Source organism: Melospiza melodia, chromosome 1 (genome assembly GCF_035770615.1).
Source record: "Melospiza melodia melodia isolate bMelMel2 chromosome 1, bMelMel2.pri, whole genome shotgun sequence".
In the NCBI taxonomy this organism is placed as follows: domain Eukaryota; kingdom Metazoa; phylum Chordata; class Aves; order Passeriformes; family Passerellidae; genus Melospiza; species Melospiza melodia.
This window is the reverse complement of record NC_086194.1, coordinates 134,798,295-134,813,936: the sequence shown is the minus strand read 5'-3', so window position 1 is coordinate 134,813,936 and position 15,642 is coordinate 134,798,295. Positions and strand designations below refer to the sequence as shown.

Here is a 15,642-nt window from a genome sequence, read left to right as displayed (position 1 = left end):
CTGCACCTGCCTCATTCCTGTCCTTGTGCCAGTGAGCAGTAAAGAATGAAGTTAAATCTGTCAGGATCCAAATGCTAGATCCATTTTCAGGGATTTCAGTGGTGAAGAATGACAGGCAAGAACCATGGAGGGCTGGATAGCAGGCTGGGTAGAAAACAGGACTCATGCCTGAGCTTAGGATAAAATTTCACTTCCCAAGATTTTCCCTGGTGACATGGACTTCACAGAAAGATGTAGATTTGTCTTGAAACTGAAATTGAAATACATACCTCAAGTGACAGTTTTTATTTCATAGAAAATACTAAAATATAATTAATATATTCACAAACTCTCTGAAAATTTAAACAGACATTTTAATTTGTCCTGGAATCCAGTGAGGTATCTTGGCCTCATCCAGTAACTAACGGAATTGGAAGACATAGAAATGCTTAAGTATTATTTCCAGTAAACTATTTTTTTTAATATAAAGCCTGATATTTCTTCCTCAGACATTTTCAACTTAGCCAGATCAGTATTAAGTGCACAAAGACTGAAAATTTCACTTGGCAGTAAAGTTCATGGGCACTGCAAAATAGCTACTGAAGAGATCCTTTAATAAATAAATTTTACTTAGACTGGTGTTGCAGAATTTAAGAGCAAAATGCCCATGTGCTTTCTCCTGGGGCTTATTGGACTCCACTAAAGTCATAAGAAAGTTATTCATTTTCTGTGGTGGACCTTCAGGGAGGCCCTTTATGATTATAAACTGTCTGTAATCAAAACAGTATAATAAATGCTTCTGTCCAGAGCATTGGTGTAAGTATGTCTTATTGACATATTGACATGTGCACCAGGCAAAGTTTCTCCATTTGTCTTCTAAGAATGTATTTTGGTTTGTTTGGTGGGGTTTTTTTTTGTTTGTTTTTTTTTTTTTTTTTTTTTTTGTTTGTTTTTTTTTTTTTTTTGCTTAGCTGTAGATTATTGAAGACGATTTTGTAAGCACAGTTGTTATCAAGTCTGTCTTTTAGGATCATTTGCCTCATGTGAAATTGCTTTGGAAGGCTCCCTTGTTTGACTAACAGCCTAGAAACACTTTTGCACATTTCCCCAAACCAAACCAAATCAAATCCACCAGTCAACCTGAAAATAGACTTGGAGTTCTGTATATTAAGAAATGGAGGGTGGAAGAACACACAAATTAGTTAACCTTATCTGAATATAAATTTTGCTGTAATGAATGGATAATATGCTCTTTTTAATTATTACTGGGTTAATTAATATATTTTGTAGGAATCCATTTGAAATATTCAATGTGAATTAACTGACACGCTCCTTGCACATTGCAAATTTCAAGAGAACAATGAATGCTGAGGAAGAATGATTAAAAGTTGGGGGTCTCCTTTTCTTTTCTTTTCTTTTCTTTTCTTTTCTTTTCTTTTCTTTTCTTTTCTTTTCTTTTCTTTTCTTTTCTTTTCTTTTCTTTTCTTTTCTTTTCTTTTCTTTTCTTTTTTCTTTTCATACAAGAAGATTGCAGAGAGCTGCACAAAGTTTCAAAGCTTAACTGTACTCTGGAAAATTGCTATAAAACCAATATGGTAATGAACTGTGTTTATAGCATCCCAGAGGGAACCATTTCCAAATGCACTCGGCTTACAGTGAGAAGATGAATCTCCCATTTGCTGATGCCACAGGTCAAATCCAGAAGCCAAACTGGGTTTTGCTTGGCTCTGCAGCATGTGAAATAACAATTGTTAAGTTAATATTTGATTAAAGAGGCAGGTGAGCAAGCATGGGAAGGACAACAGAGGCGGCTGCCTCTGTTGAGACCATCTCCTACACAGAGTGGCACCTGCAGGAAAGTACAGTGATTCTCATTTGTTAGGATAAACATTAGCTTGTTAACAATACAGAACTTGGAGAAGAGGCAGCAAAATATCTGTCCCCTCAAGCAGAACAAATTACACAGGGGACAGTTTCTGCCCTTGAGAATCAATGCGAATTGATTTAAAGGAACTGCAGTCCTGGTAAGGAAGAACTGTGGTGGAATGGCAGATCCTTGTTTGCTAATCCACCATGATCCCTGTTACAGGCTGTTCTGTGAGTCAGAAATTACCTCAGAAACAAAGATACCAATTTTTAGGTTGCTATGGGCGCATACCAAGGCTGTGGAATGATGAAGTAAAATCAGCTGACCTGAAGTAAAATCAAGCTATGACAGCTGTCTTTAATAAAATTCCTGCTTTGCAATTGAGAAAATTACTTCAGTGTTTTCATTTTTAATCCAGATTTCCATCTTAACTATAGAAGTTACCCCATAGCCAGGTGTTATGCAAAGGAATTTTTGAATTTTGTACCATGACATGAGAAAAGAAAGTTTCTTAGATAACCTGAGCATTGCCTTTTCTCATTGGTGAGGTTTGCATATGAGACTCATACACACAAGAAAAAAATGGAAGCAAGGAAGAACATCAGAACAGTATCTAGTAAACTTTGCCAACCTTTCTGAGTAAACCTTTGAAGAAAACAGATCTGTCATGATATCCTACACTTACAGACCATGCATGAGGTTACAGATAACTCCACAGTGTTTTCTACTGAAACCAGACTGTTTCTGCTACTAAATAAGGAAGAATGGATGATAACTGGAAATCTTTCAGCAGTAGTTTCCGTGAGGAGCTGAGTGACAGAATGCCTGAGCATGAACAAATGCTATGAAGGCTCACCTACTCTAAAGCTTCACAGCTCTTTCCTAATTATAAGGCTTCTGCCATATCTACTGATTTCCATTTTCTCTAATTTTTTTCCTGTTCTAAGCCTTTACACTGTCCCATGCATGTGTTCCTCAGCTGTGCATGAGGAAGTGGATGTGAGGACTATTAGCAATAAAGGAACATGCACCTGCAAATCCACTATTTGCTCATGGATATACTGTGTGAGAAAATGCAGAACCAGTTGAGCAACCAAACCTATGATACTTCAGATACAGAAAAGACCATCTTTTGAGCCTATTCCACACCTTATATTTCTTGTGGAAGCCATCTGAGATTTATCTTCCATAAAGAAGGCAATAAGGTTCTCTGACCCATAATCTATTGTAAAGATCTGTCATTTCTAAACCTAACCATCACTGGCATAACTGCCATACAAAACCCTTGTCTCCCAAGCCTTAGTTTGAGACACTTCTGTGTCTTATTGCTAATAAACAGCTCCTGTCAAGAGCAACAAAGTCACATCTAAGAAGTATCTTTCACTGTCTCCCTGTGTGTTTCAGTTAGTTTGTAACACATAAAGAATTTTCTCAGTCGACCTCTTTCCCCGAGGAGAGAGTAATTGCACCATAAGTAGTATTTTGGCATCAAGGTTTGTTGGTTTGAGTTTTGGGTTTTTTTGTTTGTGGTTTTTTTATTTGTTTGTTTGTTTGGTTTTTTGCTGTTAAAATACTCTGCTCCTCCTTTTATCCACTGAAACAGCAGGGGCTGCTTTTCCACAGTGTTTCACAAACATCTCTTAATCTTGACCAGAGGAATCATCCTTTTGCTTTTGTGTCTCTTTGATCTCTGGCCTCCTTGCTAAGGTCACTGGAGGAGAGGCTTCCACGATAAAATCTGTGTACAGATTACTCACATGTGTGCCCTGTGCAGCCTGACTGGAGGGGGCTGAAAATCATCCCACCTGAAAATTCTGTATCAGGAGGGTCCCAAGCCAGAGATCTTGCTGAGTCCCATGTTGCCATAATTGTGTTCCTACAAGGGTTAAGTTAAATATTAAACCACCCACTCATTCTTGCTGATTTTTATAAAACTGCAACTGTGCTAAGCTACACTGTTTCTGATGATGAGAAAAAATTAAGTGCTTTGCTAATCACAAGCCTTCAGATGCCTCTGTAAGCAGCATAGTTTATTTTTTTAACCTTCTACTTCATGTCAAAGTAGCTAAAATCCAACTGTATGTTAAAAGCAGGGAAAACCAGCATTTTCTTCATTCATTCACCCAGTTCTCACTGCTGTTGCTAAATGTAGTATGTGCTTTGTTACAGTAATTTCTTAAGGATAAAAAGTACAAAAATCAGTACAATCACCTCAAAAATGAAATTTTACTGCTGCTGGATAGAATAACTTTTTGGCTGATAAGATGAATAAATGACCAGAAGGAAATTTGGCCAGCTTCACGCTGATGGTAACTAAAGCTGTCTCAACCATAGTGATATTCTTTAAAATACAACTCCTTGCATATATGAAATTAATCAAACAGATAAATGTTCCACAAGATTAGTTATGAAAGTTTAGCTAGGATGAATTTACTAAGGTTACATTTCTTCTAGATCTCTCTTTCCAGTGTGGGTACTTCACTGAACACAGCTAACAATGCTTTTTTTCCCTTTTTTTCTCCTGAACTGATTAATGTTCGCTCACAGGACTTTGATTACTGTATTACAAGCCACACATTTGCAAGATTAAAAATGTCTGTTGAATTAATTAGCTGCAAATCAACCTAGGCACAGCTCGACAAGTTCTAAGCAGTTCCAATAAAATAAAAAAGAAGGAATCGATAGCAACCACAAATACATGACAATATGCTGGCACTTTGTGACTATAAATAGTGGCAGCTGCCCTCTCTGCTGACAAAGGAAGATTTTTCATTGTCCATACAGTGTTATCTAAGGGCTAAATCCTGTCCAGATTGGTGTGACAGTCTCACCGATAGCTTAAGTGTCCTCGGTGAAATATGTCCCACGGGCCAGCCCAATGGCCCAGGGAGAACTGGAGCTGGAAACAAGCTGCCTACTTTGTCTTCCCTTTGAGCCAGAGTGAGCACCACAGTGCAGGTGCCAGGAGTGATCCCAGCACACGTGGATGCTGGCTGACAGGAGGATGGTGTGTGTCCCAAAGTGGAAATTCAGGGAATGATGCTGAAAGTCATTAGTGACTGCTTTTGAACTCTTCCTCTGTAGTTACTGCCATTATCTCACCCAGTCATGACAATTTTAGATCTCTCTGACCATGTAACAGGTCCCCTTGCAAACTTACTAGCTTCTTCAAACATTATCCTTAGTGCTGAATGGTGACACAGGTCAGGAGCTCTATACAGGTATCTGAACTTCAGAGAAGGAAAAGCCTTCACTGGCTATCAGTCTCTTCCTCTGCTGCACAAAATTTAAAACTAATTCTCATCCAATATTTTCTGGGAAACAGTCTGGGATTGACACATAGTAATGCAGAACATATTGAAAAAAGCATCAGTGGTTAGAATTTCAGAAATAGTTAATGCATATGCATGGTACATTTAAATTGAGTATCATTTTCAAGTACATGCATTTGAAATTTATCTTAGTTACATAACCTGTGCAAGAGCCAGTCTTTCCTTCCAACAGCTTGCATCAGGAAACTGCATATGTGTTGGATAACAAACCCAATTAGCATTCTTCAGTCAAAATGCAAGTAAACCATCCTAATTATTGCAGGTTATTTCCTTCATAAGCTACTGACAATGATAACTGATACTGAAACAAATACAACCAACATTACATTACATGAAACAAAAGTTTAATTGATCCCTTTGCCATTTTTCTATATGATTGGTTTTTTCCTTAAGAAAATGTGATAAATCCTTTTTTATTTTACACAAGTGTCCCTGCTCTATTCTTTTACCAAAATATTTAAGATACAAAATATAGCATTAGACATATTTTCTCCATAATTTTTTCTTAAAGTGCTGGCACACTAAATCACAAGGTTGTTTCCAATAATATATTTATTTTCCAATATTATATTTATTTTCCAATAATTTAATTCTCTATTTTGCAATTGCCACTTGGATATCCTTGATGACAATGTTCCTGATCCTTTTTTTGCTTTAGGCTTAAGATTGAAACGAATTGTAAGATTGAATCCTAATAGAATCTCAGGACTCACTGTCGTGTGTATACACAAACACGCACACACATGCACACACATATATATATATACACACATGTTATATATATATATATTTTTAGATAGATAGATAGATAGATAGATAATATAAATAATGCATTTGAAACTGTAAATTTGCTCCCAAGCATAAGATAAGGTCCTACTGATTTTACTATGATAAAACTGAACACTTCCACATAGAGTACTCATTATAGTGTGCTGTGGACACTGAATGTCTTGCATTCACCCCAGCCTGGGCAATTTGCACACAACTGTGGTCCAAATGTACTGTCCAGAGAAACCATGTCTGCTCCACATGCTTTGCTAGATAGCACAGAGCCTGTTTGCCTTTTGCTCAGCCCAAACTGATCTTTGTTTGGCAAAGTAGCTGGGATCTCAAAGTGTATGAAACTTGGGCTCAGGGAGCTACAGATGCTACAAGTGTAGTTCTGGTGTCCATACAAAGTCTGGCTGAGCTCCAAGGAAAAGCCACGTGAACGTGGCCAGAACTGCACACAGTGCATTAATAGATCTGATTCAAGGCAGCATGTAGAGATTCAGGCTTTGTCACAGTGTTAACCATGTTCATACGGCTTTTGGTCAGGTTGGAAGGTGAACAAAGTGATTTTTGCTTCTGCCCCAGATGTTTACTGCAGACATTACTCTGGCCAGGTGTAGGCAATGGCACTGAATGTGCTCAGCAATTTCAGAGTCCTCAACACTAAAGGGACTGAACATGTCAAAATACTAGAAGTATGTCTACACTGCACATGTCTTGTGCATTTGTATGTCCACATTTACATTTTCCACAAAGAGGAAGAACAGTTCAAAATATGAGGCAGAGAGCATTGCCCTTCTCCTCACCAGCGTGCAGCCCTATATCCCTCCCCTGAGAGATAGCAGCTAAAGATATGAATCATTGCTAGCTGAAGAGATCACTGTACCTGGCTCTCCCCTTGGTCTCTGCCAACCACCAATTTGCTGCTGGAAAAGCCCTCATGAGTATGTCAGTGCAAATCTCCATCTGATAGCACCACAGAGGACCCAATTCTTTCAGGTAAAATGAGCAGGACAATACCTGCTCAGAGGACCCTGGCAGGCTTAGGTGGGAGACAGCAGCTGAACTAACCTTGTGCTGTGAAGACCAAGGTGTATCTGACCAAGTCCAGGAGGTAAATTTTAGGTCCTTGAACATCTGGCATTAAAAATGTTCAGGAGGTCCCAGTTAGTGGAGTTTGGAGGAGCAGGAGGATCCTGAGACCCCGACGTGCCTGCGCCGACCTCTGCCCCTGCGCTGCCACGGGCTGGGTGTCTGGTCCCCAAGTGGTGTGGCTTTCATCCAGCCCATGCACGTGGTTTTCCTCTCTTTTGTGAGCTCTTTGGTGCATGAGGTGGGGAGGAAAGTGCTGGACTACGACCAGGCCTTGCCCTGAGCAGACTTGTAGCACACAAACACAGTCCATGCCTTGCCTTAGTGCTGTGTTATGTCTCTGCAGGCTCTCCTAGACATTCAACTAGCAGCTTTTTTACCTTGAGGAAATCACGCAGCTGTGAAATTCTGCTTTGCAGTGCTGTTACACACTAGGTGGCTGAGTGGACACACCTATTTCATGCTAAAAATGCTTTTGTGAGGTTTAGTTCAGTGCAAAAACTACCCCAAACTCAATGCTTTGTTAAAAGGATGTGGATTCTCCTATAGCAGAACGGATCTCGTGCAGAAAAGCTGCTAGCATTCCTAGAGCTGCAGCATGCCAGAAGCAATTGTTTCCAAAGTTATCTGAAATGAGAGGCTGAAACCTACAGATAGAGTAAACTTACAGCAGCCATATCTTTTTTTCTATGAATGTTGCATTTTGTTGCATTGACAAATCTATTACATTTTAAAATTTATTTCAACCATTCATTAAAGTGAGATTTTTGGTTGCACTTTAAAGTTTCTTGGCTGATATTTTTTATGCTGCCTTGCATGTAGAAGTTGAGATTTGATCTTTCTATTAGTTGGTCACTTATATCACAATTTTTTGTAAATCTATCTCAATGAATATGGCAACTATATGTATAAGTCTGTTGTAATTATACACAAGCTTCTGTTTGACTTCTCTGGTTCATGCAAATCACCCCATAAGTGTGCTGAAGAGGACTTTTTGCTCTGTATCTTGCATATCTGTTGTCTTTGCCCCAGGATTCAGAGTAGGCACACAGTTTACTAATGGGTGCGTAAGATCCTCTGCATAAGAACGAAATGCTAAACATTTAGAGCAAAATGTAAGTACAGGAGCCAAGCTTACACAGAAAAAGTTCCTTTTAATGAATGTACTGATCAGGAATTGGCTTTTGTAAGAATCGCTGGAAATGACTGGTTTCAGGGACATTTTTCAAAGTTTTCTTAAAAGGATCACAAAAGAGCAACTCAGTCAAAGCAGGTATAATCTTGAATGTTTGAACTAAAAATGATATAAGTAGAAATCTTTGATTCATGCTGAGTCAGGACTAAGTTTAGTGTAGGTATTTCAGGCTGAGCCAAGTGCCTTGCAGGCTTTTTGGCATTAAGCAAACCTCCAGCTGAGTTCAGTTTGGAGTGAAGAGGTGAAGACTTCCACTACCATGGTCTGAATTCATGTTGTTTGCTCTAGGTCAGGACCTGATTTTAACATATTCATACCAGTGAAGAAATCTCACCAAAATCCTAAACTGAGATAAAATAAAGGGTGCCAGGGGACTCCTCATGTGTTAAAACAGCTCTGTAAATGATGTCTTAATCAGTGACACCATTCCCTTAACTTTGCATGAACAAGGCCTTGTAATGTTACCTCTGTCTCTCCTGTAATGAAATCTGCTCATACCAGATGTGAGAAATCATCTCAGAAGCAGATCACTCAGCAATTTGCAGCCAAGTGAAAATGATGGCAGAATCTGTTTTAAAAAATCACTACAGGGCAGTAATCAGTTGTGTCATTTTTTTTATTCCCAGATTTAAAAGAATCTGCTCTCATTTTGCATTTTATCTTTTTTATCAGAATAAGGAGGAATGGATTCAATGCTGTAATGAAAAGACATAGTCCTATAAACAATTAAGTGAGGATTTTATAGCTTAATGTCTCTGGTACACAAATGGCTGTCTGCCACTTACTCCATTTGGCTTTCTGGTGAGAGCCTGGGCTCTATGTGAGTTAGTATAATTGCTACGAGTAGTGAAATTAAATGGCTTATTGTGTATTTAAACAATTCTTCCCATGTCCTGCATTGTTACACTGCAAAATTAGCAATTGTGGTGTTGGGCTTGTTGATTTATGGACCAGTGTTATCATTAACTTCATCACACACATCTTGTAGGGGTTTATCTTACACAGGCTGGTTTAGATGGATGCACAGATGCAATTTGTTCTGCTTCCCACCATGCACAGGAGTGAGAGAGGCAGCAGTAGGACCCCAGGGATCTGCTGAAGTCTTTTCCTTGGCATTGTGCAGGCAGTGCAGGGGGTGCAGAGTAAATCACAGCATCTCAGTCACTCTGGATTGCACTGTTCAGGCAGGGAGCAGAGAAAGGGCAGGGGCTTTGGAAGCTGAATCACTGGCAGACCCAAATAAAACTCAGTACAGTGCCACTTTTAAGGCTCATTAGGAATGACATGATAAAATCACGTACACTTCAAACTCGTTTAATTTGTGTTCTAAAAACCCCAACAGTCTAGTTGTGAATATTTTGCTGGCCAATAAAAAGTAAATGAACATAATGCATGACTGGGAGTCCCTTTCCAAATAAAGCAGCACTTCTACTTTTAGTACCACTTATGAATTGCTCTTTTGGGGAGATAATGATGTATTGGAAAGACCTTCATATGTTTTAAACTAATACAGGTTTAATAGCTATTCACCACATATTAAAAATTAAATTGTCAATAAGATTATGATTTTTCTCCTCTGCTTAAAAGTTTACAAAATCAGGCAGATGAGACCTAGCATTAAATTTTGGGAGGAAAATTTTCTCCAATTTTATAAAAACTAATTAATATAAAATTTGTTGGTTTGACAATGAAAATATTGTATATATGCCATTAAGTCTATATAACCCAAACAAAGAAACATTGTTCTTTCACAAGAAGCATATTTAAACTGACATAAACAAAATTGGAAATTAGTATTTTCATTATTAAATATGCATGGAAAGAAAGTATTGCCCATATTTGTAAAGAATTTTTAAGAAAAATTATCCCATTACAGAATATACAGCTTTTAAAATAAGTAAAAAGTTTTCTCTTACATTTTCTTACATGTTTTCTGAATGAACATGGATATACATTACCTTTATTTAATTATTGATAGTAGTTCAATTGTCTTTTCTGCAACAGACAAATCCACAATTCTCAAAATTTTAGGACTAAGTTTTTGACCAGATAAATTACCATTAAGTCTGCTGCTAAGTTAGTTTGGTTCATTAGAACAATGCTCCCATAAATCTTACTGCTAACAAATAGATGTGATTGCTTTTCTTTGCCTGAATGCAAATATGAAAATATGAGCCTTTTTATATTCCTGTATTCTGCCGTGAAATTCAAAAGGCATGATGTTTTCATTATTTGAAAACCAAAAGTTCAGGTTTTTTACAAGTCCTTTTTTAAAATTTTATTTTTGCTATTGCTGTCTCAGTTGAACTTTATTGACTTTAGAACTGTCTGTGGCAAAAAAAAAGAGTGCATATTGATTATTAACTGTCCATAAGGCCATAATGGAATTTCAGCATGGACTATGTTTATTCTTCAATTTCTATTAAAAATTTTTACAGCTTTTAATGCGACGACTCACAGCAATGCAAATTAGGAAACTGTCCATGCAGCCCTCAGAGTGTTTAGATTTCAGTCACTGCCCTCTTCTCAGTGCAGGTGACACTGATGGTATGATAGTAAGAGAACAAGATTTTGGAGAACAAATTTTGACTTGGTGCATAAGGACTTCTACCTCTGCCTCAAACCGCCGCATTGAATTCTGAGGTGTGTATATGTAGAGCTGCATACATATAAATATATGTACACAAACACACACATATATGTCACTCTGCACTCACACCCTGCAGGAGTTTCCTTAAGATAAACATTTTTGCAAACATTAGTTTAAGAAATAAAAAATGCTGTGAGCGTAAAGAAAATAAATGCTAGGCATGAAAAGCCACATGGATAAATGACATCTCTGTGTCCTTCCTTCCAAAACCAAATAAAAGCAAATCAAGCAAACTCATCCCAAACCCTCTTCAGAAACCTTGTAATGCAAGCACCTTAACCCTTTAAATTCCATACAAAGCAACTTTTCTTCAGATCTGTAAGCCTGGCCAAAGGGCTCACAGCTCTGAGGAAGAGCGAGAGGATGAGGATGAGAGGGACCTCAGGAGAGGCAGAGCCTCGCTGGCAGCAGCAATGCTGCCCCTCTCCCCAGGAGCTGCTGGTGGGAGACTGAAGCTTGAGAAGGCTGCCCACTGTGCCTCACTCAGGCTTCAATTTCCAGGTTGTTAAAGCAGCAGCAAACACTTCAAACTCTCCAAATGAAACCCTCACATCTTGGATCATAAAGCTTACGTTTGCCCTCGTTGTAAAGAAAAACAGCTATTCCCTTGCGTGAGCTGGAATTTGATTCTGGAGTGAAGGGTCTATTGAATATGATAGGACGAAGGACTTGCTTCCAAAATCTTTTTTTTTTTTTAGCAGTTCTTGCAGTGTTATATTTTCTGAAAAAACATGAGTGCTTTTCTCTGAATAATCAGCTGTATCTCCATGAAGAAAAGGGTAATCACTTTGTAAAAAGCTTCAGGTTTGGACTATCAAAGATTTGCTTTATTTAAAAAATTTTATAGAGGCAGTTGGCAATTGCTTAATTTGAAAATACCTAAGAAACCCCTGAAGCATAGATTTTTTCTGATCTCTGTAAAGTTCCCTCTGCTTTGCAGATTCCTGCACTTTCACAGGTTTTTGTTTAGAGGAACTAGCCCCAGCAAAGTACAACAGGTATTGAATATCTCACTAATAAAAAAAGTCAACATTAAAAATGGCTAATTGAACACATACAAATAAACATAGTCTGTGTAACCTTGGCCATTTCATAGTACAAATATTTGTAATAGGAAAGACAGAAATTTACCCAGCAGCATACACAGCAGTGACTACACTGGATATATCTGACAGTCCATTTATCAGGTCTTCTCCATCCTGACAATGCCATTTACAACAGTAACTCTTCAGTTCTGCTTTGCTCTCCTAAAATGGATGGAAATAGTTATAGCAAATTGTTTCTCATGGAATCACTTGGTGTCTTTACAAGCCACTCACATTTGAAGCAGGATCCACAGTTTAAAGAGTATTCTAAAAGTACCCATGTAGGCTTTCATATGGCATTACACTGCAAAGAAATCCAGAATGTGTGAAAACCAGGTTTATGTCAACCTGTAAAAGTCATTTGATAAAATTCATGGACCAATTCTTAAAATCTAAGCTATAAAGAGAATGAAATGTATTAAAAGATTTGAGGTTTATAAAAAGTAACCTTTTATACCATATTTTTACTTTACAAAAATATTGAAATAATCCATGAGTTTTTCACTCTGCACCAGCTTTAAAAAAAATACTATCAAATTTTGACTTGCACCTTTAATGCATCTGAAAGCACCATCAGGGGATACTTTTAACATAAAGTATAATATCTTTAACTAGATTTAGGGAGGTATTTAAAACCCAAAAGCTTGCATCAAAAGCACTCTATTACAAGAAATTCTAATTTTTAGACACGTCTGGACACCAGTCTTGAACAGGCAGAAGAGGCTCTTCCACATAACTTGTTTGTATTATACTTCAGTGAATATACTTACTAAGAGGTGGCTGAAAGCCTTTAAAAGACATCACTTTCACCTTGAGGGGGAAAAAATCAGAGCTGTCTCTACACATTGAGAGCTTGGTTGGTCTTTCCTGCTTCTTTTTCTGGTAGGGCTTGTGCCACTTGTTGTGTCCCTCAGGCAATATCAACCTTGCAGTTGTACAATGTTTGGCACTAGAAGGGTATGGCATGTCAGTCTCTTGTCACACCTGCATACATTCACACACTGAATCATGCATTCTCAGTCCTGAAACAGAGAAGTTTCAGTGTGTTCAGCTCCTTGTGGTTTCTTCTGAAATATCTGAAAGGGGTCCTCCAAAAAGTTTAGAATATGAAAACTATACTTCCTTGTTCTTTTACTTTTGTATTTTTTTGCAAATTGAACACTGAATCATGATTATCATTTAATGAATGTCACTACGTGCTAGAGCTCCGTATTTCTCCTCAAAACCAGAAGTGAGCTGCATAGAGTTTCTGTTGACAATAATATCAAGAAGTTAAATTGCATTTAAAAAAATTTTTGAAATTCCACAGAAAACAAACAGTTCTGGTAGTGTTAATTTTAATGACCTAGTTAATCAGAATTTAGTTTATTTTCCATTGACAGCCTTATAAACATGATGACATTTCTTTTTAATTAAGAACTATTTTGCAAACCTATTCTAACCTGAATGGTTGATTTATGGGAGTGTTGAAGACTACTAAGCTCCTGCTTTTTGCCTCAGAAAACAGTTTTCCTAACAGCAACACTGTGTGCTACAGTTTCGTTATTTTTGAAAAAGTGTGGGTTTTTTTTGTTTTTGCCATTGATTATGGAAATATCAATCATTCATTTCTAAAATAAAATGCACTACTGGCTGAAGCTGAAAGCTCTGGTCAGAGCCTTTATATTGGTTTGATTGTAAGTACTGTGCAGTCAGAGATTCATAGCAGCGAGGGGTGGTGGGTGAGTTCCCCACGCTGATGTAACTGATTTGTATGTGTGGGTCAGGGTTTGGGGGTTTTTGAGGCTTTCAGATGATGCTGCTGTACCAGTGTCCTGCAGACAGACTGCACACAGTGGATCAAATGATAATCATGATGATAGCCAGACTAAGAATGCTATAGCTTGCTGCTCTACTTGTAGTAAGCAGTTTAGTTGTTCCTACAGCCCTACTGTCAACCCTTAATTTGGACTGTAACATTGGAGCTGCTCCAAGCTGTGTTTTTGCTTTGTCTACAACGTGGTTTCGTATTCCAAGCGCTCCTGAATAAGGGCATCATCCTTATACTGTAGCCGTGGAGGAGCAGGGGAACATTCAAACGCTAAGATCGCCTTCCTCAGGCTCCTGTCCAACACGTGTCTCTCCCATGCCGGGTACCTGTTCCTGAACAGATCGATTTTAATGACAGACTCCTCAATCCTTGGTGGCCGGGAGGAAGGTGTGGATGGTGCAGTGGGTCTCACCTGAAACACAGGCACACACCCGTCCCTCTCCGCGAATTTCTGATCCCGCTCGCTCGTGACGCTCCGGTTGTTGGAGATGGAGCGCAGGGTGCTCGTGGCCACCTCTGGGGGAAGGGTGAAGGCAGCGGCAGGGTCCTCACAAGCACAGCTTGGTGACTGCCCAAACCTCGGTCCGTTGGGGTGAAAGAAGGCATAGTACATCAGCATAAAAACAATGCCTGTTAAAAAGCTGCTGAACACTACACACAGTGCTGGTATGGCAAATGCATCGGAGATTGGAGGGGCCTTGTACAGATACCAGAGAACGCTCAAGGCGGTGTTTTCTAAAAGGATGACAAAATAGTAAATGAAAAGCCTACAGCGTGTCCTCCCTTCCTTGACGTTGAACCAGCTGAAGATGTAGATTATCCCAACAACCATGTCGAAAACTATCTCCTCCCACTTAGTGATGCAAAACTCTGTCTCGCAGTGAACGATCCAGAAGGTCATGATGCACCAGTGCAGCACGATGAAGATCCCAAAGTACAGCTGGAAAACCGAGGCAAACAGAGCAAAAGTAATGACCCTTGCTGCAATGGTGAAGAAGTGCCAGCAAAACTGGATTATAACAGCCATGTAACTGATGGGCTTCTTGTCATCGCGGGAGTCACGGAGGGCCTTTTGGTAGGAAGCCAAAGCCCAAGCCAGGGATACAAGGGATGCTGCAGCAGTAAGACCTAGGAGGAAACAGGAGGTGCAGTTAAGGCATAATTAGTATGTCAGCACTTGGCTGAAAACAGGGAGATCCCTGCTGCTTTAAATATGTTCTCCACCTCTGGCACAATAAAACCTCTTCCCTCTCCTTTACTCAGAGAAACGAACCTCTGCTGCTGAGATTTCATTGCCCAATGCTGGATGCACACAAACAAGAGCAGCTATTAAACCACGCTCTGAACCTCTTCCCTAGCAACCACATATTTGAAACAAATTAATTAATTCACAGCATTGAGCAAGTCAGGAATAGGTGTCTCTGTCAGACAGAGACTGTGGTTTATGTTTTCAAGAGAGAATATGAATTTTCTGATTTTGATAAGCCATTAAAGAAACCTAATATAAAGCAACCAAGTCTTTCTAATTAAAATGCCAGCATCATCTACATATACAATAAATCAATGACAATGTGAGCATATATCTACATAAAATCTATTAAAAATAAATTTATGTTACTATTGTTACATCAAAATTTAAACCGCCTTATTCTTGCTGAGGGAAAAAATTGACCATTTTGATATTTTCACCCTTTTAAAACAGAATTTTAATAAGTAGAAAATGTCAGAACTCACTTTCTTCCATCTGGAAATTACGTTTATTTTTAAAATGTTGTAATTTTTTACAGAATTAAAATAATGAGTAAAGATGCTCCTAAAGTAGGGGGTGATATATTTTAATTTATATAGCCATTCTATCTCC

At 38.5% G+C, this 15,642-nt stretch overlaps 1 protein-coding gene across 1 annotated transcript in view; it reads right to left on the bottom strand.

The window, feature by feature from the left end:
* Positions 1 to 1,505: 1,505 nt before the first annotated feature.
* The window catches only part of XKR4 (XK related 4), a 224,595-nt gene continuing 210,458 nt past the window's right edge, over positions 1,506 to 15,642 (bottom strand). Inside the window, exon 3 of the mRNA XM_063168845.1 lies at positions 1,506 to 14,909. Within this exon, the coding sequence (XP_063024915.1) occupies positions 13,963 to 14,909 (947 nt within the window). The 3' untranslated portion in view covers positions 1,506 to 13,962. The remainder of the gene's footprint in view (positions 14,910 to 15,642) is intronic.